Source organism: Harmonia axyridis, chromosome 1 (genome assembly GCF_914767665.1).
Source record: "Harmonia axyridis chromosome 1, icHarAxyr1.1, whole genome shotgun sequence".
Taxonomy (NCBI): domain Eukaryota; kingdom Metazoa; phylum Arthropoda; class Insecta; order Coleoptera; family Coccinellidae; genus Harmonia; species Harmonia axyridis.
In genome coordinates, this window is record NC_059501.1 from 80,966,758 (window position 1) to 80,993,853 (window position 27,096).

General features: G+C 37.5%; 1 protein-coding gene across 5 annotated transcripts in view; it reads left to right on the forward strand.

Annotated features, from left to right (window-relative positions):
• The window catches only part of LOC123671610 (neogenin), a 112,676-nt gene that overhangs the window by 7,222 nt on the left and 78,358 nt on the right, over positions 1-27,096 (forward strand). For 3 of the 5 annotated variants that reach the window (XM_045605575.1, XM_045605576.1, XM_045605579.1), the window contains exon 1: positions 5,558-5,618. The exons of the other annotated variants lie outside the window; for them this stretch is intronic. In XM_045605575.1, the coding sequence (XP_045461531.1) occupies positions 5,573-5,618 (46 nt within the window). In that variant the 5' untranslated portion in view covers positions 5,558-5,572. Of the gene's footprint in view, positions 1-5,557; positions 5,619-27,096 lie in introns of those variants that run through there. 5 annotated transcript variants of the gene reach the window in all.

Genomic DNA, 27,096 nt, shown 5'->3' on the forward strand with positions numbered 1-27,096 from the left:
CTTGGCTCAACTAGTGGTTGTAAAGGGCGTTTTTTTTTCGAGGTATATAACTTAAAGTTGGCATTCTTGTTCAAGATGGCGACCGATTTAACAGCTGTCAAGTGATTTATTCTCAGTTTGGTTTGGCAATTCATCATGAATAGACTCACGCCTGAACAGCGCTTGCAAATAGTGCAATTTTATTTCGAAAATAATGGTTCTGTGCGGAATACGTTTCGCGCACTACGTCCATTTTATTTTGTTTAGCGAGGAAGCGCACTTCTGGTTGAATGGCTACGTCAACAAACAAAACTGCCGTATTTGGAGTGAAGCTAATCCTCAAGTGTATGTCGAAACACCGTTACATCCAGAAAAACTGACTGTTTGGTGCGCTTTATGGGCTGGTGGAATCATTGGTCCGTACTTCTTCAAAAACGATAATGGCCAGAACGTTACAGTCAATGGTGATCGGTATAGAGCCATTATTACTAATTTTTTCATTCCTGAATTGAACAACCATGATGTCCAGGAGCTGTGGTTCCAACAAAACGGCGCAACATGTCACACAGCTCGTGCCACAATCGATTTAATGAAATACACGTTTGGTGACCGCCTAATTTCACGTTTTAGACCTTTGAATTGGCCTCCAAGATCTTGTGATTTAACACCGCTAGACTACTTACTGTGGGGCTATGTAAAGTCATTGGTCTATGCGGATAATCCACAAACCCTTGACTATTTGGAAGACAACAATCGCCGTGTTATTGCCGATATACGGCCACAAATGTTGGAAAAAGTCATCGAAAATTGGACGTCCAGATTGGACTACATCCGAGCCAGCCGTGGCGGTCATATGCCAGAAATCATATTTAAAATGTAATGCCACAAGATTATCTTGCGGATAAATTAAATTCATGTCAATCGAATAATCCATCGTTGTTTTATTGCAATTTAAAGTTCTATGGCTCTGAAAAAAAACACCCTTTATTACAATAAATCAATGAAGGACGCGAATATCAATAATCGTATATGAAATTCTTCGATATCGACCTTCATAAGTCCTCCTATATCATAACGACCCTGAAATACGCGTAGCCCGCTACAAAGCGATATTTTCCGCATACACACCTCTCAATTTCCTCCGAAGGCACAATGTACGTACGTCATCGTGTATCTCTAAGACCAGCCCAAACCTTGAATACCTCGCTCCCGTATGAATATTATTAACGCAAGTATAATTAGATGGCTATGCACTTATGTAGATAAATGCCGCCGAGTGTACCAAGAGTGCAGTTATACATACGTCCGTTTCACCCGTGTTTCCTACGCCCGGAGGCGTATAATATCCAGAACTGAGCGAAACCCGGGATTTTCTCTACGAGGGAGAACAGTACGTACGTAGGGTATGAAAGGGAACGTCGAGCGTAAAGAGTAACATACGAAAATGGCGGTATAAGAGATGGAAACTGTAAAATTGTCGACCTAAAAGGCATGCAGGTGTATTGTCTGTTTCGTTAACGATGTTTTTTCAGGTTTGCGTTTCTCGTATTCCTCTTGAGATTTGAATGCGTGGTGAGCTTTTCATAAAGATTTACGTTCGAATGATTTGAATATTACGCTGACAACGGAGGTGGATGTGTATGTGACATTTTTAGCATACGAAAGTTTCAAAAATATGTATATTATTTCGTTGATTAAATCCGTTTTGGATGGGGACATGAAAAGAAGTTGAAGGTTGTGCCGTCGTTTAGGCTTTGAGTGCCTTGTATGAGATTTGCAGTTGAATGGACTCTTTTTAGGGGAAATCAAATTCGTGGTGTTTTTCTTGGGTCTCAAAATCTCGACCTGTTTCGTTGAATTGTGGCTATAAAATAATTAAGGCACATTGCAATCAAAATAACGATTAATTTGTCTTGTATGAGATTGAATGTGAGATTTGCAGTTGAATGGACTCCTTTTAGTGTATTTCAAATTGGTGGTGTTCTTCTTGCGGCAATAGTAATTTGTCCGAGAGTGGTTTGTCTTAGGTCTCCTTTTGGTCTGTTTCGTTGTAACTATTCTGAAGCTATGAAATAATAAAGACACATTATAAGCTTCAATTGAATCAAAAACGATTGATTTATTGAATTGTTTTTTATCATTTCAACCGTTTAATGTACTATAGATAGAATTCAAAAGTTTGGAATAAGCCTTCTGTAGAAGAAATTCTGAAATACTTCCAATAGTTGTAATCAAGATGGAAGAAAAATTTCGTCTTGTCTAGAATTCTGAAATGTTATATTTGGGAAGTCTCCTACCCCCATATCTACGCCCTTGTTGAATATTTTTATTCGATTTCGACAGCAGTTAAGTTACGTTCATAACCAGGCAGAAAATCACATTCAAGTAGAAAATTCGGCAGATGGTATTTGTTACTCGTTAAACAAAAATTGTTATTTGGCTTCATAAACACTGCCATTGAAAAATACGGCATTCTTCTTGTTAATTGTTACATCCTCGATTATCTTCTTCCGTGGAACATCACGTTCAAGTTATAAATTATATACAGTGTGGTATAAAGAAAACTTAACACCTCGATTTTCAAGCTTTAAAATAAAAATGTGGAAAATCGCTCAGACTTGTCAATTTCTGATTCGAGAGAAAACAAATTTTCCGCTTTCACCCTAATGGGGGTGAATACAACCCCTTGATTTTGAATAGGGATGAGGGGTGTTGCGATACCTCATTTCGATGATCTTATCGAGTACTATCTGATCCTGAAATTTCGCTTAAAATTTTCATTGATAACGAAATGACAGGTTGAGTAGTGGAATAGTAATTACTTTTGTGATTAACTGTAAGACCAGCTCTGGAGAATTGTCTTTCAACAGGAGCTGAAGATGCTGACGTTGATAAAAAATCCTTGGCCATTTAAGCCAAGTTTGGAAAGATATTTCTGAAACTACCAAAATCTACCAATATATTTCATAGAAATGTGAGAAAACTACTAATAAAGTCACACTGGCGCTCGAGAAATATCCTTATTTAGTCTAAGCGCGCACGAAATTGCAGAAATATATGCCGTGCCACGCGTGCATATCCAGCTCAAGTAATATCAAGTAGCTTGATATCAAGTCAAGCAATAAACATCTGAAATCAATTCAAGTCAAGCTCAAGTATGTAAGTTTTCACGAGCTTGATTTTCAAGTCAAGTAGTTGGTTAAAATGTCAAGCTACTTGGCTTGGTGAATCCCTATGCACAGTTTTTCAGTGCCATTTTATTTGTTGATTGTTGATTGAAAATTTTTCAATTGGCGGCATATTCACTGTCATAGAAAAAATATTGACACTCAACTTGTTAATTGCTATATATCAGGTGTTATCTGCTATTCGTTATTTGCATAAATACCCTCTAAATCGTTGTCACTCAATCCTAATTCCCTACAAATCAACAATTCTTGAAACTCCAAATTTCTCCGATGTGTTCTAATTGTCCCCGATGAAAAAAAATCGATAATAATCTAGTACGTAATTGACAACCAACACCGTGTTAGTCTACTCTTTATCGTGTTTGAGCTTGGATGTATATGACGTCGTGTTCAACGTGCAATTAGCGCGAATTTCGTGTTGCGGGCACATCACGTGCACGAAAAGCTATTTAATAGCGATCTTAAACAACGTTTTACGATCCAATTTGGATCGAAACGTATGAGCATCTGGTCTCAGGTTGTGCCAAAAGTACTCAGGTGTTTTGACGCTGCGGGAGCGAGGCACTTTTGGCCTATAAGTCTGTGTTAATGCCAACAACGTTGCGAATTTTTCGCTGAAGTTTATCATTTTGTCGGGGATGTTCGGTTTTCACCAAGTGACCATTTATTTTTGTGAAAGATATGGTTTGTTACTAAGATGATGAACAGCTTTGTCGATTATAACATTATTGGATCGTTCAAAAAATGAAATTGTTAAAAAACGGCCCCATTTGAAGAAAAAAAGGTGCTGTTTCATTAAGACAATGCGCCGTGTCACAAATCAATGAAAACAATTGCAAAATTGCATAATGGACTAGTTTTCATTTTTTTGTTGAGGGTTTATTCTAAAAATATAAGTAAAATGAAACGAAAATGTGGAAGAATCATTGAAATATCTCTAGAAATGAAAAAGTTATGGGACTTTGAAGTTGCGCTTGGAAGAATAATTTCATAGTACGTGTAAGTATTTAAACGTAATTTATGGTGTAGCGATCACAGGCAAGAGCCGTGACGTCACAGACCAAAGACGTTCCGCGCTGAAATACGTAAATTTAAATAATCTATTTCTCAGTCATTAATTGATGGATTTTCAAAATTTTTTCACTGATTTATCAGTTTTGCTCTATATTTTAATTCTATTGTGTCAAATATAGTATTTTCAACATCACTAAACTAGTCCATTGGGCTTCGAATTGCTTCTGCATCCACCGTATTCGCCAGATCTGGCCCCCAGCGACTTTTTCCTGTTCTCAGACCTCAAAAGAATGCTCGCTGGAAAGAAATTTAGCGCCAATGAAGAAGTAATTGCCGAAACTGAGGCCTATTTTGAATCGTTCTACAAAAATGGTATCGAAAAGTTGGAAGATCGCTGTATCGCCCTCGAAGGCAACTATGTTGAATAATAAAATCGAATTTTGCGAAAAAAAATTGTGTTACTATGGTAGATCGGGGACTTTTCAATTGGCCTGTTAGTCACTGAAATAGGTGATTTTAGTTTTTTTCGATATTCTGTTTCTATTTTTAAGTTTCTCTGACGACCCTCTTAACAATAAATTCTAAACAAAGCTCGAAATTCTTATGTTAACCTCATAAATCTACATTAGGATTTTTAGGTGTCTATTTCTGAGCTTAAAATGCGCAAGTTCAGGCCTTCTTTAGACGCTAGAGTCGAGCATGAAATTCAACCAAATTGTGGTTGAAATGCAACCACACAGTCCATAACAGTGTATCCTTATTGTAATTTCCCTTCATGTTTTGTTGATTGTAAAATTGTTTTAATGCATAATAACTTCAAGGTTTGCAGTTAATTAACCCTGAAACTATCGTTCGAAAAGTGTAGTGTAATCGTGCCAGACATCTGTCTCAAATAAGCTCAGAAATAGACATAGACATAAAATAGACACGAAAAGGGCCTAGTGAGATACAAGGTTCATGTTACTTTGCGAAATATCAACCTGGACGAATATTTGTCTGTCTTTCTGGTAATTCGATTGATATGAAAAATTTTTTACAGTTCAACAACCATTCAAATTTTGTCATTTTGTGTCATAGCAAACAATTTCACCCAATCATGTCAACATTATATGTATTGATAATTGAATTCGGTGCACTATGACAACACGATTGGGTTTGAGACCTTCATGCCAAATAAATTTCAAAAACGTCACGTTTTGGAAATGCGGAAGTTCGTAGTTCAACAAAATATAAATTCGCTAATAACAGAAAAATTCTCAAAAATACAATATACAGTCACAAATATATTTGGGGAATATTTATGGATTTTTGCTGCGAAACGAGAATATGATTTGAATGAGCATGTAAGCTTAGAAGAATTGACGTTGATACTAGAAGATTGGGCGGTCAATATGAGAAACAAAGACGGGACCGAATTTAAAGAAGCAACGGTGAAGGGTAAGTGGAACGTTTTGGACAAAATCTTGCAAAAAAAGTACTATAATGACTATAACATTACGATTGACCCGTTTAACAACATGGTGTTTGAATCAGCACGAGATACCGACGATGCAATAGATCATCTTCAGTAGGGAACAGCAATGAATATAATGTTGAATTTGAATAGTCATAATTTTTTGACATTTTAGCGACCCGGCAAAATAATATTTCGCCGCCCTGCTTTGCCTAATTTATGAGAATTTTCTTTAAAGAAGTCTCAGCTATTCCTCTCAGGCATCTTTTCAATTCCATATAAAATCGTATTTTTCAATTTGAAATCACTTTTTCAAATTTATCAAACGACGTTTTGTCGATTTCATCAAAAAACATCCTGCATTGTTTGAAAGTACGATGCTCTATTTATAAGACTGAAAGTAAAGAGACAACGTAGTTCTTAAGGTGCACAAAGTCTTGTTTTATTAACTCACTTTGAGCCCCTACAATTTGGCGCCCCGGCAAAATGTCCGGTATGCCGCTCCTGGCAGCGGCCCTGAGTATATTCATCGTTTTTTTTTCTTACAATCGAGAACATCGATTCCGACTAATACAAAGCTACAATCAGGCCATAAGAAATACGATTTCATTTGAAACTACCCCAACCGAAATAAAATATATATTCACCGGAAAACCATCCGGAATAGAGCACACCAAACAACGCGAAACTCAAGTAAAAGCCGCATAAAACTCTGCCAGTCGTTCCATCCCGGACGTAAAAAGTATATGAAGATTTATGGCCCGTATATAGACAAGGCCCGATAAAATTCCCGCCCGGTTGGCCAACCTGACGCCGGCGACAGCGCCAAAAGCGCGGACTTCCTCGAGAGAGAGAGAATTATTATCATCCATTATCGATCTACTTAACAGGCCAATTGAAAAGTCCCCGGTTTACCATAGTGAAACAATTTTTTTTTGGCAAAATTCGATTTTATTATTCAACATAGTTGCCTTCAAGGGCGATACAGCGATTATAGCGATCTTACAACTTTTCGATACCATTTTTGAGTACGCTTTCGTTTCAAAATAGGCCTCAGTTTCGGCGATTACTTCTTCATTGGCGCTGAATTTCTTTCCATCGAGCATTGTTTTAAGGTCTGAGAACAGAAAAAAGTCGCTGGGTGCCAGATCTGGTGAATACGGTGGATACAGAAGCAATTCGAAGCCTTATTCATGCAATTTTGTCATTGTTTTCATTGATTTGTGACACGGCGCATTGTCTTGATGAAACAGCACCTTTTTTCCTTCAAATGGGGCCGTTTTTTAACGATTTCATATTTTAAACGATCCAATAACGCTTTATAATAATGGCTGTTGATGGTTTGGCTCTTCTGGAAGTAATCAATGAATATTATACCTTGCGCATCCTAGAATACTGATGCCATAACCTTGCCAGTTGACTGTTGTGTTTTTCCTCGCTTTGGATTCTGTTCATCGTGTACTGTCCACTCAGCTGACATTGGACTCCGGAGTGAAATGATGGAGCCATGTTTCATCCATTGTCACATATCGACGCAAAAATTCAGGTTTATTGGACTTAAACAGCTTCAAACACTGCTCGGAATCATTTACACGTTGTCGCTTCTGTGATTGTGAGCTCCCGCGGCACACATTTTGCACACTGCTTTTTCATGTACAAATATTCGTGAATGCTACACGTTCAGATAATATCTTCACAATGTCTGCTATCTCGATCAACTTCACTTTACTGTCATTCAAAATTATTTTGTGATTTTTTCGTCGGTGACAGACTCTTTTGGGCGTCCACTGCGTTCGCTGTCTTCGGTGCTCATTTCACCACGTTTAAACTTAGCATACCAATCAATGATGGTTGATTTTCCTGGTGCAGACCCCGAAAACTCTTCATCAAGCCAAGATTTTGCTTCAACTGTGTTTTTCCCTTCAACAAGCAATATTTTATCAGCACACGAAATTCTTTTTTCCCATCTTTCTTTCAAATAACAAAAGTAGCTACACTCACAACGCAATATCTCACAAACTAATGGTCGGACTGTTGTCAAATTCTGACACGTAGCGTTTGAAGGTTGGTACTAACTAAAAATCATATGGATATACTACTAGCACCGCCATCTTTGCATCAGACCGGGGGACCCTTCAATTGCCCTAATATATGAAGATTTATGGCCCATATATAGACAAGGCCCGATGAAATTCCCACTAGGTTGGCAGACCTGACGCCGGCGACAGCGCCAAAAGCGCGGACTTCCTCGAGAATGAGAGAGACTGGTGGGGGGAATTATTATCATCCATTATCGATCTACTTATTCACTTTGCGTTGAGGACGCGTTTTCCTCATTTATTAAGGAGGTGGACGCGAGGAGGAGAAGGGGGAGAGAGAAGATGGAACGTCCGTTGAAGGAAGCTCGTCGTAATTGACAATTTTTCTTGGCCTCACTGTTTCGTTGTGTCGTTTCTCGGGTTTTTAGATTTGACGGGTCGTATATTGAATGACAAAAAGCGGGGAAGGCGCTGATATATGGATTCTGAAGGTTTCCGGGTTTTTAGGTATACCTGTTTATTTTTATTAAATTCGGCGAAAATAAAAAATGTTTTCGAAGCTGGTTTTTTTGGCCATTATTTTTAATATTATAATATTAAATCTTTGGAGATCTGGAGGAAAAATGGTGCTTCTTTAATGAGACACCTTATATTTTTCAACGCATTTTTTTAGTAGCAGATTTGTCGAAAAGCATCCCGTTACTTGATTACAATTATACAATGAACACAAAATGAATCGAATCTCGAAATAATTGAAAACTATTTTTATAGGAACGCCTTCCAACGGATCAATCTATTTGTCAATTTTTGGCTCAAGCAGTGAGTGCTGGTCGATTTTAACATATTCAAAACGCCATTTTAGACTTATTGTATCAAACAGCGTTTCTCATTAGTGATTTTGTTTCGACGGCATTTACTTTTGGTTGCGTGAATATTTTGTGCCAAATAATAATTTTTTTTTCAGAAAGTGTTTATTTTATTCGAAAATAAAACGACAGCTGAAGCTTATCGAGAGCGCCAAAAATTTTACGGAGATACAGCTCTAAAGTGAAAAAACGTGGCGTCATTGGTTCCGTCATTTCAAAGTTCTTTGGACAAGAAACTTGTAAAAGTGAGGAATTAGCCTTCTTGAGCCATTCCAGATACTGGAATACTTTAGAACTCTGGAACTGGAAGGTGAGCTGTAGATCACGTTATGGAGAAAATAGCTCTGATGGGGGCACAATAGATCATTAGGTCGCAATGAAATGGAACCTGCTTAATTAAATATTAATCTTAACACTTTACTCAGTAAGTCTCAGTCCTAACCAGTAAAGACACAAGTTTTCTTGAAAATTCGACTGAATCGTCAACAAAGACACCTTCAAAAGAGATACATGTTCTCTAACTCACAGTTCTGTACGAAGATTCAAATTGATTCGTAGGTAACACTTTTACCATAACGGCATTCGAGCTCTACCAGAAAGGGGGGAAAAGTTGTAGCACTAACCATAAAGTAGAATCCCGTAAAAAATCAAACATTTGATTTGTGAATAAATATGCCACATCTTGAAAGAATAACAAGCAACATGTTGCGTTCGATGTTGATTGAATTCAGAGATCTACCCGAAATTTCAAGGAACCTCATTTGACTCCGAAGCTTGATTTCATCTCCACCTTTCTCATATTTTATATAGGCGATTTCATTATCGTATAAAAGAGAATTCCCCATAAAAAATCCCTTAATCTCAAAGAGTTAATAAACTCAAGACATTATTCGTCATCCGACTCCGACAACCTTTTTTTTATAAGGGAATTCATAATTCAAATTCCAGTCATCGCTAACACCTGACTTCACCTCCCATTCATTTTCCCATCTTGGAAGTTCCTAATTTTCTTTATCTTCTCAGCCCCCAGGCTATACGCAAACGATCCAAGTTCTTGAAACTTCGGGTCCCCGTAGTCACCCCAAATTGGACGTTCTCATCATTCCCTATCCTTATTTTTTTCCATTAAACTTTAAAATTTCGAACGTACCTACACTTTGTTTCTTACTGCTTCAATTCGGCTGACGGCCGGTGTTGCCAGATGTATTAGATTCATTTTCGATGATGGAAGTCTGAAATAAGAGAAATAAAGGGTTTTCCAATAACACTTCGTGCCACGTAAACCTTTATTACCATACTAAGTAGAAAAGAAGATTGGGAAAGGGAGTCCACAAGCCCAGTTCTCAAAAAGAATACCATCAAATGGTACACAGATGGTTCCACAACCACGACTGGCGCTGGAGTATTCGGAACTGGTACCAAATGCTCAATATCGTTAGGCTGCTGTCGAAGTGTCTTTCAGGCAGATATACTTACAATAGAAAGAACCTAGCAAGAAACTATCAGATATGTGAAATAGAGATACATTCTGATAGTCAGGCTGCAATCAAAGCACTGAGCTCACATATCATCGATTCTAAGATGGTATTGAAGTGCCGAAGAAAACTCAATGAAATAGGCAAAAATAATAAGGTCTTTTTAGTCAGGGTTCCCGGTCACTTGAGAATTAGAGAGGATGAACACACTTGCCAGAAAAGAAGCACAAACTCCTTTTATCGGCCCGGAACCTTTCTGTGGCATAGAAAATGTATCTACAAGGAAGAGTTTCAGGAGAAGGACAAAACCAGAGCTACACTCTGGCGGAATATTACTGATTTGAATCATTTCAAAAAGTCCAAGAAGTATCTGGATCTTAGCAAAATTATACTACACCTCCTCACTGGATTCCTCACAGGACATTGTCGCCTTAGGAAACACCTCATGAAAATGGGTCTAGCAGAAAATGACGAGTGCAGATTCTGGGGGGAGGAGGAAGAAACTCCGGATCACCCAGTGATGGAATGCCTCGCCATCACTAGCCAACGCAAAGTCTGCTTTGGACAAGAAACTTGTAGAAATGGGGAAGAAGCCTCCTTGAAGCCATCCCAGATACTGGAGTTTATTAGTACTCTGGAACTGGAAGGTGAGCTGTAGATCACGTTATGCAGAGAATAGCTCTATTGGGGGGGCACAATAGACCATTAGGTCGCAGTGAAACGGAACCACCTTAATTAAATCTTTAGTGCTACGACCCACGTTCAAAATTGAGAAATTGCGCCACACTCACTGCTAGTTTATTTTGTTTTATAAAAACTACTGGAATGGATAAAAGACAAAAAGGGTTCGACTGTCTGACTCCTACCCGACTGCAGCAAAAGTAAAAGAAAAATCGTTAGATCTCCTGTCGAAACGGCAGAACCGGCAACACCGTCGCCAACCCTTCCGAGTTCGGTACGGGGCAAATTGCGGATGCCTCCCTGCTCCATCTCGTCTCCCGGTGCGAAGCACTGATTAGGTTAGGGGTGATTGATCGACTTAGGCGACATAGGGTCGTTGTTGCGAGTCCCGCGACTCAATTCGCCTAAACGAAAGATGAATTCCATATTGGCAGACTTCGGCGTGTTGCCGTGATTCAATTATGTCGGAGATACGGAACCCGAAGCGTCTATATTGGGGGGGTACGGTTAATGATTCGACGGCTGAGCGCATTAATTATAAGAGGATCGTAAAAGCGTAATTTCGCCGTGCTCTGTGATCTCCTTTTGACATCTTAACTCTATCGTTTTAAGCGAATCGATGGTCTCGTTCGAGAGGGAATTTGATTTTCTGTGATTTCTCCCCCTCGGGCGGTAGCTCCATGAATGTTGAGGAGTTCTGTGGTTTATATTATGTGAGGTGGGTTAGGTTATGTTGGGTTTGCTCTTTGATCTCCTTTTGACGTAGGAATTCTTCGATGTTATGTGATTCTCTTTGGTGTTGAGCCTCTTTATCAAGGTTGGATATGGGTTTTGCGCTCTGCTCTCTGGTTTATCTTTGAACCGGCAAAGTATAGACTGATTTTAATCAAGTTCAAATATATAAAAGACGGAGCAATATAAACTGAATAAATCGCATGGTTTGCGCATAGGGCAACTGTTATTGGTCCAACAGCCATGAATCCTATCCCTCATTCATACCTTACCGACTGTCAGGATCGTACTCGTGATGGAATGTGAATTTTAATTGTAAATTGATTATTTGTGTATTCATTTCACAGGAGAGTAATAAAAAAATCAGCGAATTTTTAATTTAAGAATGTGGTTATGAGTCTTGTTGGAATTGACACCGAAGACGAGAGCCAATGAAATTGGAATGATATTTTTTTATCATTTTTCGCATATCATGTCTGATTTTTCTCATTATTTTTGTATTTTTAATTTTTATTTCTATTATTGTTTTGGATTTTGTCCATGTCATGTTAGATTTGCGACAAAACATATTTTATCATTGGTATTTACATAAATATAGAATTGAAGAATCTCCGTTAACTTTACGTTTTGTGTAAATACATAAATTATGATGAGATGTTTTTTATATTTTATTTGTAGTTTAATATGGAGTACAGACTGTAAGGTTATGAGAATTATCCCAATTTTGACTCTGGACGGACAATTCCTATTCCTAATCGAAGACCTTTCTATTTATGCGCAAACATGTTTATATTGCTCCGTCTTATATTTGAACATACTAGAGCTATTCAAATAAATGAAAAATGGCTACTCCATATTTGAACTACCATCCAGCAGTTCAGATGCATGCACTTTTGACTATGATTGATATATTGATGGAAAACCAATCTAGGACTTTTGAAGACTCCTGGACTTTCAGAGTTCCCACTAGACATACGTACAAGTATAATTCTACAGGAGTTGTAGAAATTACAATCAAATCCACATAATATTTTCAAGCGTTTAACGAACCTTAGGGAACGTGTGTAAAGACGAGTAATGTGGAAGAAAACTGCCTGAGTCGACCTGGATGCCCTCTCGTGCCATATCGTCTTTTTAATTAAATAGAAATCTGTAACAACCGTTTCGAAGAGCGAACCAAAGTGTGGCAGAAAGGACGTCGTACAAGAAGTCGTAACAACCAACCCGACTGTTTCCAATTACCTCCTCAAATACCTCAGTGGCACGATCACGAAATGAATAAATTGGAAACATTGTGCAACTCGATTCGTCGTTTTTCTGCAAAACGACGTAGGGCAAGTCCGATGTCAATCTGCCAGCGATCGCCTAATTGGACGTCCAGCCGGCAGTTTTTCTTGGCAGAAACGACAACTCCGACCGGCGAGGAAGATACGGTCAGGAATTCTTCCTATTCGAGGTAACATGATCGCTGCTTGGTGAGCGTCGAAGAAGCGTTCGTACCGTGAGAAAAAATTTAATTACGACGAGGAGGAATTGAGCCTAGAGGTTTGCTCGTCGATGGTCCGGCACGCGTAATAAGGATCATGATGTTCTATGGTTCGTTATAACCTCACTTCTTTTAGATAAATAGATTGGGTGGCTTTGTCTGCAGAGTTTGATTTTGTAATACGGTTTGTAGTTAATGTAATAAGATTTTTAGGGTATCTCGTTTTCGTGGGGATTATTAAAACACTGATGGACGACAGACGAGAACTTCATTGTGGTACATCACTTGGAAACATCCTTGGACACTCTACTAACTCAACTGGTCACATACTCCACTGAACTCTCCTTTTCCCCGTTTTTATCCCTGGGTTACAAACATAAAATCATATTGTACACCGTGAATTTCTTCTCCCTTTTCTTATTCTCTAAATTGTATGCTTGGGCAATGGTAGCATGGTGCCTGCACACTAATTAGGGTAGGGGAAAGGTATTCTATGCAGTATCTTTCTGAGACTGCACAAGTACCACGAAAGACTATTGATACACTAATGCAGGTACATTTATATTAAGTATTGTGACAACAATTTCGGCAAGACACAGACATTAAGTCTAATTGTAATTTCAATTCCGATCGGAATCGAAGATCCATAACATCCTTAGAAAAGAGACACTTACATGTTCGGTTGCAACCATAGAGTAATAAACATAGATATTGGGAGTAAACACAATTTTTACATGTCTCCAACATGGTTAGATTACGTTGTCGGATTAGAATAGAATAAGAATAATGTTTATTTTCCCAAAACAAAACTAACAAAAAAAGTTCTATACAATCAGTAAATATAGTATAAACCTATTAAAAATAAACATTTTGTTTCCCACAAAAGTTCAAAACTTGTACGTGGGCAGTACCTATAGAAAAAATTTATAACAAGAATTTCGTGTACACAAATATCCATAAAGAGAAAAAAAGTAACAAAAATTACAATGGTTACCTCAACCAATTTTCACACATTTGGAACAGTGAGTATTAAATGAAATTGTTTCTGTTTGTGAACGTATACCAGAATGATGAAGGCTTGCTTCGAATCCATTTCTTTATTTTATTATTGAACGCTGATTTTGCCCTAGTATCCTTAATGTTCTTTGGGAGTGTATTATAAAGTAAAGGTGCCAGGTAAGTATGTGATTTTAAACCAATAGTTTTCTTCGGCATAGGTAAAGGGATATTTGGAGATCTCATATCTTTTCGATTTTTTGTAGGTACCTGTAGCTGATGTTGGTGCATAAGTAGGGCACGGGCGTATAGTTGACGCACAGTAAACATGTTTGACAACTCATATAGACTTTCTGTTGGGTAAGTAATAGGTTTACGATATATAATTTTCAACACCCATTTTTGAGCTACTTCTATTCCTTTATAATACGAGTTTGCTATCCCTCCCCATGATAGTATAGCATAATTCAAATGCGGTTCAACCAGTGCTTGATACACCCTCGCCAGTTCATCTTGCTCACATATTTCTCTTAAACTTTTAAATTTACCTAATAGTGATCTTATTTTCTTTATTACAAGATTCGCTTGTTCATTCCATCGTAGATGACAGTCCATCATTATCCCTAAATATTTAATATATTCTGTACTTTTTACTTGAAAAGAATATCCTTTAGTTTTTATGCATAACGTATCAAATGAAGGTTTTCCAGTTCTAAGACTCGTAAATGTCATAAATTTTGTTTTATCCATGTTAACTGTCAACTTTCTTCTTTCAAAAAATTCGATTATCTCAGCAAAATTTTTTTCAGTTTTTAGCTTCAATTGGTTCCACGTCGGCGCGGTAAAGTAGACTACAGTGTCATCCGCAAAACTCACAATTTCATTATCAGGATTCAAGGCAAATAATTCATTCATATAAAGCAGAAAAAGGATCGGGCCCAAAATAGTCCCCTGAGGCACTCCGCATGTAATTGTTTCTTCTGTACTTAAGACTTTTCCTATTTTGACTTTTTGTTTTCTTCCTTTTAGATAGCTCTTGATTAAATCAAATGATACTCCTCTCCACCCCATACTTTCTAAAGTCTGCAACAATATTTCGTGATTAACCGTATCGAAGGCCTTCGAGAGATCAACGAATATGCATATCGCTGGTACATTATTATCCATGGCTTCAGTGATCAACTCTACTAGAGAATTGATGGCATCTTGTGTTGATCTTTTTTTTTGGAATCCAAATTGATTCTTGGCCAATATCTTGTACTTTTCTATAAAAGAAAGTGTGCGTTTGTATAAGATTTTTTCGAATATTTTCGCAGTTGATGAAATTAAGGATATAGGTCTATAATTCTTTGGCTCTGTCCGTTCTGACGACTTATATAGTGGTATTACCACGGCGGTTTTTAGGATATGGGGGAATATTCCTTTTCTGATACTATTGTTGATAAGATAGGTTAATGGTTTTTCAATGTGAGTAGATATGATTTTTAAGGTTTCTGCTTTGATGGTGTCCGGTCCGGGTGCTTTGTTGTTTTTTAATTCCTTAATTACTTTTTTCACTTCTGTTTCATCCGTGTCAAAATAAACAATGGAGTTGCAATATTTATGGGTTGTTTGCAGTACTTGATCTTGATGTGAAGTGAATTTCTCTGCTAGTCTCGTCGCAACGTTTATAAAATATTTATTAAATTCCTCTGCTATATCACCATCTCCCTTCAAAATCTCGCCATTTTCATTCTTTATACTTGCAATCCTATTTTCTTGTTTTTTATTATTCACTATTTTCCAGAGTCCTCTTGAATAGTTTTGATTTTTTTCTATTTCTTTTCGATAATAATTTTTTTTTGCGCATTTCAGTAATTCTTCTAACTTATTTTTGTGTGTTTTAAATTTCTTCAAAAGTTCAGGGTTGTTGGGGTTATATATGGCATTTTTATACAATTGATCTTTAGTTTTAATAGCTTTAATAAGACCGTTTGTGATCCACGGTTTCCTCTTTCTATCACAGCGCTTTATTTTTACTATCCTTGAGCAACTCTCAATAATTTCTTGTAGTTCTTCTATAAATATTATCCACGACTGATCTACTTCACTTGTTTCATATACTTTATCCCATTTGTGCTCTTCAAGTATTGTCATCATCTGATTATAGTTTATGAATTTTTTTTCGCAAGATGATTTATTTAAATTTGTGTTCACAGATTTTTCTGGGGAGAACTCTATGAAGGTTGAATAATGGTCGGTCACAGTTGTATGAAGTATAGCAGGTAAATATGTTTCTATTTCGTTATCAGAGCTGATAAAGATGTGATCAATACATGATTTTGTATTGACCGTTACTCGAGTAAAATCATTTATCATCGATATATATCCGTATTCCCCCATAGTATTAAGATATTCTTCTGTATATGCCTGATTTTTTAAAATGTCTATATTGATATCGCCAAGAAAGAAGGATATATTATTTTTATTTTTCTTTTTGCAGGTTTCCAGTAGCATTGGGAGATTCCTATTGAATTCTTCTACAGATGAACTTGGGGATCTGTAGATAGCGATAATCTGTATGTTTTTATTAAGTTTTGTTAAATTGATGACTATAGCTTTCATTTCTCCTACCTGTACTATGTCAAAATTATATTGTAAATTATTCTTCAAAAATACAACCACTCCATCATTCTGATTTAATTCCCCATTATTGTATATTATGCTATACCCTTCCATTCCATACTGATTGAGATCCCTTATTTTCCATGTTTCCGACAAAACTATGCAATCTATATCAAAATTTAGCCGCGATAAAACAACATTGAATTCACTAAAATTTTTATCTATACTCCTTATGTTATTATGTAAAATTCTAAAATTACTATGGTTTTCTTTATTAATATGTAAATTGAGTTCCTCCGTGATTTGAAAATTTCTGGTATATGTTTGCTTCAATGGATAGTCCCTCACAAAATCATCCATGCGGTATTAATGAATATGTTTAATTCAAATTTGTTTTCTTTATTTCTTCAACTTGGTTAATATTTTGAATATGAATTATTTTCGTGTACTCACCCTTCCTACAGAAAACCTTGTTTTCCTTCGACCAAATGTACCTGTATCCTGAATTTTTCAGCTCTTTCGCCTTTTTTAGTAAGTCTTGTATTCCTTTAGGTAAATCTTCATTTATGTATATCCTTCTGTCTTCTCCTTCCAATCCCATGCTCCTAGTACTCAAAACTCCCATCACCTTTCGCTGTTGTATTACCATGTTCTTGGTCTTTTCTTCATCAAAAGAGATCAAAATTGGTTTTATCGGATTCTTCGATGGTAACTGTCTTATTTTCATTTCATTCTCTGGGACTTTGACCTCGAGCTTGTTAAAGACTGCAGCTATTTCCTCCTTCTTCTTTAGTCCTATAACTATAATATTTTTTCTTCTATTTTGGGCATCTGATGTAGCAGCGTTTTCTAAGACCTGCTCTCTCAAGCTATTTAATTCTTTTCCCATTTCTTCTATAGTGGTTTCCATATTTTGTTGTTTTTTTCTGAGGTCTTTATTTTCTCGTTTCATTTCCTCCATAGCGTTTAATATTTCATCCATGGTCTTGCTATTGAAGGTAACCGCTACTTCGAGAGTTTCCATCTTTTTCAGGATCTGTTTGAGCATTCTTTCTATATTGCCTTCTCCTTCTTCTTTCTTCATTTTATTCAAACTTTTCCTCTTTCTTTTCAATTTTTCAGTTAGCTCTTCCAGGGATTCATCCACCGTATCCTCTTCCTCTTCCTCTTCTAGCATTTCGCAGTTCTTACACGTCCAGTCTATTTTCTCTTTTCCGGCAATATCCTCTTTCGTAATATCTGTACACCTAAGATGGGTCCACCCCTTGCATACTCCGCAACATTGGATCTTATAGCCACTTTTTCCTATATTTCTACTGCATGTTATGCACGTAAGACTTTCAGCCATTTCAATTATTCGCCTCGGTGTGTTATTTATTCGAAAAGCCGCAGTCCTTCGCCTCACAATCGATTGTTTAATATCACAGATGTATGTCAATTTATCTCCGTTTTTTAACTTGCCACAGAATTATCGGTTTCTTAGTTGTGTACTTTCACTTTATTATTGAAATTTCACCGATATTGCACAATAATTTTTATTTAAGATGCAAGATTATTTTTGAACTTCACCTTAGTATAACTTTTATCTAATTATATGAAGTTTTTCACCATTTACAGCAATATTTATCGAGCCGAATTTATTCGTGTATTCACGCACACATGATCAATGTCAATTGATTGTGATATATTTTCAAATCAACAATTTTACTATATCGTTATGAATGTATATTATATTGAATGAAATATATTTATTTGAGTGATTCCCGATTAAATATGCAAATTTGAATATTTGGAATCCGATATTTTTCCTAATTGTCGAATTCATAAAAAGCAGATTATTTATTATTTTCTGTATATACCTGCTGAAATCCAAGGTTTGGCAACTTTTGCTCTCCTAGTGTCATCGGTTGTTTCACGTAGTTTGGCGCGCTTGAAGTTTGCTTCCTGAATTTCTGATATATTTAGGTATTTATTTCAATATATTTTGGGTTAATATGAAACGTTGATTCACAATAGAACACAAGAAGTGCGTTCTTTGTGGAGAAACTCACGAATTGAGTGAAATATCGTAACACTGATATGTTTTCATTCCCGCGCTTCATGTCAAATTTGATAGTTCATGTTGGGGACAAAATTTGCTTAATGAAAATGACATATGCTCCCTCTATGTATGTTTATTACTTTGAGATTGTAACATAGACTTTAAATTTAAGAAAAAACTGCTTTCCTATTACAATCGCGTCGTGGTGTTTCAACGGAATGAATTTGAATCAAGGGATACAACCCCTTGAACATTAAAGAGCGCAAATTCACCAACAGCGTTCAAAACCCGTTGATGCGAAACCCAGCAGACCGAGTCGCCATAACCACCCCAATATTCAATTTTTTCCCACCATTCTCCGGAAACAAAAACCCTAAAGGTCGACAGTGAACGACCTCAATTCTTCCCACAATACAACGCAACGCACTCTGGATCCCGTCGAATGCCGTGCCCAACAATACGGGCCCGCCGAACCGAAAATAAAAATTTGATAGCCCGTTCGAAAATCGCAATTACCGGCCGATATCTGTTATGATATCGGCTGGGCCCATAACATAATGGTTATATTCGGCCACACACGCTGCCAGGGTCCGATAACAGATTTTTCCGACTGATCGGGCGTTTTTATTGCTGGGAAAGCCGCGAGGCGGAACCGATCTGTCATTTTGTCGATTTCGCGCCGATGAGAACTCGGCGGGTTTTGATATTTGGTGGAAATTTCTGATTGTAACAGAGATTGTTGGTTTATTTCGGAGGATATATCGGGACTATTCGATTCTTACGAGTTTTTGAAAACGTGTTCTCGAGAACACGCCACTTGGTACAGTTAAGAGGGAACACCACCATGTGGCTGCTCAGTTCAAAATGAAATTAAAGGTATTTCTTCTTACGAATCGCCGATTTTTATGGGGTTTTCACATAATTTCCTTAAACCTTAATCTACATAGAAGAAACTGAATATATTTAATTTGCGAATGAAAAATATAAATAATAATTCGGTAACTTTTCGTTTTTTGCGTAAAAATTGATGATACGTACTTTGTACAAAGCATTGATATATTTTTAAAATATTTGTGAAAAAAAAACAGCAAAAATCATTACAAAAGAGGTAAAACCATAATTCTGGAAAGTTGTCATACAGTGCTGCTCTCTACTTGTTTACTTTGAAAAAAGAAAGAAGATGAAGTGAATGTATAACTTCGTACACCGTATACAAAGTTTGGTCATCGTAGGAGTGCCAGAGGGGAAATGAATGGGTACCAAAGTTTGACTGATACGCGAAAAACAACATGGTGATAATCCCTCTTAAAAACCACCGTTTAACCTACTTTCCCTGTGGATTTTCAAAAACACGTTCAATTAATTTTTTTGGTTTGAGTGTTCTAGGTTTTTTCTTCAGAAAATTATGCTGTTTACAGACGGCATCACATATTCCTATGTGCATACATATATGTAATAATGTGTCGACATGATAGGCATTAATAAACCATAGCTCGCAAAAAATGAAACCTCCCCGCCTTCAATCAAACAGTGAATAGCGAAGACATGTTTCTACTGTTAGATCAAAATAATAAACCCCAATACGAATGTTCCCTTTACTTTCAACGCGAAAAAGATTACCATCATCCGCTGTCATGACTGTTCCGAAACGAGGGTTCAACCTTCCAAACCATAGCAGCCTAGATATACTCAGGACGCCCCGTCAAACCGTTAATCCCTACCATTTCCCTGCCACGTCACGTATGACGTCAGTGTCATCTTGCAAAGTTGTTGCAGGTTATATCAAAGATTTCCAATCAACATAATTATGTTTTTCCTCGATTGAATTATTAATCGAAGGTTTTCTTCAATTGAAAGAGATATTTTTGCTACGTCAATATAATGACCATACGTTTATGTTTTATATGTTTGAAGAATTTTGTTAATAAATATCTCGATATTTTTTTCTTTTTGTTTCTTAAATTTTGTGAAATTTGATGTTCTATTATGGAGGCATTGGTAATTGATTTAGACGTCGGTAAAACCACTTATCGACCGTTCGTCGACAAATAAACCAATCCTACCGTCTTAGCAACAAATAATTCAGAAAGCTCAATCAAGAAAATCTCTTCAAAAAATCGTTTTCAGACGTTTCCAAGAAATACTCTTTCCTAAATTATTTTTGATACTAAATTCTCAATGAGAATTCAGTCCCTTTAAAGCTTTCTCGGGAGCGTATCGCGCGTTGTGCGTACGCAACCTCAAATTATTGTAGTTTGTGAAGAGGTTAGGTTAGTTTCTGAAAAGGTAATTCTATTTCAAATGAAACTTTCAAGTGTAAATGTATTTTAATATGGACTGATGGTGGTTTGTTAAAAACCTAAATCGATAGCCAAAGAATAAGAAATAATAGAAAGTAGTGTGTTTTTATACATGTATCTGTAACAATATGATATTTTCAAGCATGCTGTGCAAAAATTCACAACCAAATTTAAGGCGTTGTATTAACCAGAAAATGAGTCACGTATGCCGATCCTGGTATCCTGGACCATTCTATTTCGGTCAGATGAAGCGCGTTCTTCGCCTCCCCGTTCATATCAGGTGTCGCGGGCGGCAGCAAAACACGTCCCATAAATTTCAGGGACCGATAAATCTAAAGGTTAAACGCGGATTCTCCACCCAATTTATTTACGGGCGTATAGCACGTCGAAACGCGCCTATTGTCGGCATTTTGTGAAAGGGAAATTGGGATGGAAATTCCCGAACGCGCGCGGTTTGGGCGACCGCGTATTCAATAATCACGCGATTCGAACGAGGATGTACCACCACCACCACCGTTGGGAACGATTGGGATTATGCTGCGTCGCTGAGGTTCAGGGAGGTGATATTACCGTTGAGTCATTTTCGTAGTTTGTATTGGGCCTTTTTGAAGGGAAAAATGCAGTTGAAGCAAAATTTTGGCTTAATGAACAGTTTCCGGGGTCTGCACCAGGAAAATCAACCATCATTGATTGGTATGCCAAGTTTAAACGTGGTGAAATGAGCACTGAAGACGGCGAACGCAGTGAACGTCCAATAGAGGCTGTCACCGACAAAAAAATCAAAAAAGTTCACAAAATAATTTTGAATGGCCGTAAAGCGAAGTTGATCGAGAAAGCAGACACTGTGAATATATCATCTGAACGTGTACATCATATCATTCACGAATATTTGTACATGAGAAAGCTGTGTGCAAAATATGTGCCCCACGAGCTCACGATAGATCAAAATCAACAACGTGTTAATGATTCTGAGCAGTGTTTGAAGCTGTTTAAGTGCAAAAAACCTGAATTTTTGCGTCGATATGTGACAATGGATGTAACATGGCTCCATCATTCCACTCCGGAATCCAATTGACAGCCAGCTGAGTGGACTGCACTCGATGAACTGAATCCAAAGCGAGGAAAAACACAACCGTCAGCTGACAAGGCTATGGCATCAGTACTCTGGGATGCGCAAGGTATAATATTCGTTGATTACCCCCAGAAGGGCCAGACCATCAACAGCGATTATTATATAGCGTTATTGGATCGTTTAAAGGATGAAATCGATTAAAAACGGCCCTATTTGGAGAAAAAAAGGTGCTGTTTCATCAAGACAATGTTCCGTGTCACAAATCAATGAAAACAATGGCAAAATTGCATGAATTGGGTTTCGAATTGCTTCTGCATCCACCGTATTCGCCAGATCTGGCCCCAGCGACTTTTGCCTGTTCTCAGACCTCAAAAGAATGCTCGCTGGAAAGAAATTCAGCGCCAATGAAGAAGTTATCGCCGAAACTGTGGCCTATTTTGAAGCGAAAGACAAATCGTACTACAAAAATGGTATCGAAAAGTTGGAAGATCGCTTCAATCCCTGTGCGCCCTCGAAGGCAACTATGTTGAATAATAAAATCGAATTTTGCCAAAAAAATGTGTTTTACTATGGTAACCCGGGGACTTTTCAAACATTAAAAACTTAAAGATGAACATTAAAGCCGTGGCGGACAACTGACAATCTGTTGAGCTCGACACACGTCCGTTCTATTCAAACACATGGAAAGAGTCCTCAAAGATTTCTTAGGTGTGCGCTCAGCCGAACAGATCTTAATTGACGACATTATCCATTTGTTTGATCATAACGTACGTGCGCCCATCTCAACGGGACTGTCAGTTGTGCACCGCGCATACAGCCCTTTAGAACCAAAGCATTACCTAGCCTCACCTACTCGTGAGATTTTTCAAAATGACTGGCTACAAGTATCCCTATTCTGATCCAACTTACACTGTAAAGATGGGGGTGAATGTGTAAATCCTCATAGAAACTAGTGGCGCGTCGCTTGAGTTCAAGCGAATACACAATTTAGATACTGACAGATAGATACAATTGCAGGGGTTACCCTGTACTGCGATTTTTATATTTGTTCGGAGGTAAGCGTTGAGTGAGCCAAAATGGGAATCATTGCTAATTAGAAACAATAATGAATATCCAAACGAAAGCTCACGCTCTGTTTATTCAACGGCTCTAAAAACGAAAATGTGCTTATTCTGGGTTCGTTGGAACGAGAATGGAAGTGAAAATCCTCTAATGTGGTTCAACCGACCGCAGTTTTGATATTTACACGATTGTATGTTGGGAACGATCAGGCTGCCAGGAACAAAAGGGGGAATATTGCCGGTTTTCAGCGGCAAACGCCACTACTTCAGCCCTAGTCTGGGTATTCCACAAAATGACTTGCTACCTGTATCGCCAAAGGACTATGAAGGACGTAGATGAAAAAATTGTACTAGTTTTGAAAAAAATCATAAACGAAAAACATCAATGGGCAATTTGTGTTGATTTAAAAATGATAAAATTTCTCCAAGATTTACCAAACATTCTTGTTTTCTAAAAATGAATAACGGTCAACAGAAATTGTCCTTCAAGAGATATCCAACTTACAGATGGGGGAGGTAAACAACAAACAACAAAACTAGCGGCTCGTCGCTTGAGATCAGGCGGAGGATCAGTATTTATCTACAGATAAAAGGAAATTCTAACACAGGAGAATTTCAGGGTATATTACAAATGCAAATGGACGCAAAAGCAAAATTTCCAGAAATAACAATAGTGTTCCTCTCGAAATATGTTTTTTCTTCTATTTGTTCGATGATGAGATAAAGCTAAGAGTGCCGCCAAAATCAGTATCACCGCTAATTCGAAACAACAATTAATATCCGAATGAAATCTCACCCACTATTTATTCAACGGCTCTACCCACGAAAATGTGTTTATTGTTGGTTCAGTGAAAGCGAAATGGAAATGAAAATCCTTTAACCCGATTCAGAAGACCACCGTTTTAATATTTACGTGCTTGTAGCCTGGATATACGCCGGGAACAATCGGGCTACCGGGAACACTTGGGAATACTCTCAGTTACAACCACAAAAACCACTGCTTCATACCTAATCTTGATATTCCACAGAATGGCTAACTGCCAGTTTCCCTGAAGGACTATGAAGGACGAATATAAAACAAGTGTTCTAGTTTTGAAAAAAAAAATCGAATACGAAGAACATCTATGGACATTTTGTGTAAATTTAAATATGATAAACTTTCCCCTTGGATAGCAAAGTATATATATATATATATACCAAGCTTTCTTGTTTTATATACCTTTGGGACAGGAGAGCTTAAAATGAACAATGAATCAACAAAAAATATGCTTCAAGAGATATTCAACTCATAGTGGAGATAAATCCCCGACAAAACTATCCACACGTAGCGTCGCTTGAGTTCAGGCGGAGGCACAGCACTGATCTACAGATAACAATCAATGTTAAAATTACACAGTTGTTAATTAACAGAAAATATCCTTCAAGAGATATCCAACTTACAGTGGAGATAAATCCTCGATAAAACTATCGGCGCTTCGCGTCGCTTGAGTTCAGGCGGAGGTACAGCACTGATCTACAGATAACTGTTAACCACAGAAAAATTTTAGGGTATCTTACAAGTGCAAATAGACGGAAGAGTTAAATATCTAGAAATTACAATAGTGCTTCTCTCAAATTATATTTTTTTTTTCTTCTGTTTGTCAATGGTGAGATTAAGTTTAGAATTCCGCCAAAATCGGTATCACCGCTAATTAGAAACAGCAATTAATATCCAAACGAAAGCTCACCTCCTACTGACTGCTGTTTTAATATTTACGCGCTTGTAGCCTGGATATACGCGGGGAACAATCGGGAACACTTGGGAATACTCTCAGTTACAGCCACAAAAACCACTGCTTCATACCTAGTCTTGATATTTCACAAAATGGCTAGCTACCAGTATCCCTAAAGGACCATGAAGGACGAATATGAAATAGTTGTACTTTTTTAGAAAAAATCAAGTACGAAGAACATCAATGAACAATTTGTGTTAATTTAAAAATGATAAACTTTCTCCTTGGACAGCAGAAAGCATATACTAAGCATTCTTGTTTTGTTATGCCTTTGGGTCAGCAGAGCTAAAAACGAACAATGGATCAATAAAAATTGTCTTTCGAGAGATGTCCAATTCACATTGGAGATACATTCTCAACACAACTAGCGGCTCGTCGCTTGAGTTCAGGGGATAGTACTGATCTACAGATAACTGTTATCCTTAACACAGGAGAATTTCACAGTATATTACAAGTGCAAAAGACGGAAAAGCAAAATTTCCAGAAATCACAATAGTGCTCCTTCAAAATTATTATTTTTTCTATTTGTTGTAATAGTGAGATAAAGCATAGAGGGCGCCAAAATCGGTATAACCTCTAATTATAAACAACAATAAATATCCAAACGAAAGCTGGACCCCCTATTTATTCAACGGCTCTACACACGAAAATGTGCTTATTGTCGGTTCAGTGAAAGGGAAATGGAAATGAAAATCCTCTAACGCGGTTCAGGTGACCGTCGTTTTAATATTTACGCGTTTGTAACCTGGAACAATCGGGCTACCGGGAACACTCGGGAATATTCCCGGTTACGGTAGGACAAACGGCCTTCTTGTTCCCGCGTTGTTTTGCACAATAACGTAGTTTCGGGTGATCGGTGGATGTTATCCAATCGTGTAAAATAATATCCTGTTCGATGTGCGGGAGCGGATATTGTATTGTTCGGTGTTCACGCCGGTGTTATAATTTAATATGGTTGTAGGTCGATATTTCGAATTGAATTCTTGTCGGTGCTTGGGGAAATATGAATATTGGACTGGAATTTCAATAGGTTAGGTTGTTTGTGATGTGAAATGGAATTTTCCGTCGGTGATTAAAATTATGTTTAATTTTAACCGATATAAAGAATATTGCTATTCTCATATTCCTTAATCTGCCCATTTATAATTAAAATCTTGCTATATGATATTAGTCCTAGGTGTTGCTTAAAACTGTACTGATAATAATTACACAATTTCTTCCTTATTGTCCAAAGCTGGCCGCTTCTGAGCGATTGCTTCCTTCAGACGGTCGAATTGTTGATTGTACAGTTCCGAGTTAACAGTCGTGCCGTAGGGGAGCAGCTCGTAGTACATAATTCCCTGCCAATCCTATCAAACGTGAAAGCAAAACCTTCCTGGCTGTCAATCCTAGCTTGGCTATCGTTTCCGCCGACTCATAGCGTTTTGACCACGACCGTTTTCGCTTGACGTTGTCGTAAGTGGTCTATTTTTCATTACCAGTCACCAATCGTTTCAAATATGGGTCGATTTTGTTGCGATTCAGCAGAGATTCGCTGGTGAAAATTCGGTAAATAAAGGTTTTTTGCGTGTGGTATTCTTACATCGAGCTTCTTCTTGAAAACAGCCTGATGCAAATGGTTCCAAACGGTTTTTTGTGCAATCTTCAGCTTTTGGCCAATCAAAAGAGTTCAATTTTGTCCAATTCAAAGGATGTTGCTATTAGGATATTCATTAATCTGCCCATTTGTAATCGAAATGTTGCTATATAATCTTAGTTCTAGCTATTGCTTAATGCTGTTTTGATGATAATCAACGAATGAAAAACAAAACCTAATTTTTCGAATATGTTCTTCTATCTTGAGTGTGAATTATTGGTAAGACAACGTTGTCCGGATGAAACACAATTCCTCCCCTATTGGCCAAAGCTGGTCGATTCTGAACGATTGCTTTCTTCAGACGGTAGTGTTGATAGTACAGTTCCGAGTTAATAGCTCATGGGAGATATTTCCCTGCCAATCCCACTAAACACAAAGCTAAACCTTTGCCGTCAATCCTAGCTTAGCCACCATTTCTACCGACTCACCTCGTTTCGACCACGACCGTTTTCACTTGACGTTGTCGTAAGTGGTCTACTTTTCATCACTAGTCACCAACCGCTTCAAATATGAGCCGATTTCATTGCAATTCACAGATGGAAATTCGTTCCATGAGGTTCTTTGCGTTAACTCGTGTAGTACTCATATAACGAGCTTCTTTTTGAGACAAGCCTAATGAAAATGCTTCCAAACGAGCTCAAACTAAACTGAGTCAACTAATCACAAAACTATCAGTGAAGTTTTTGTAGTACGAAATCTCA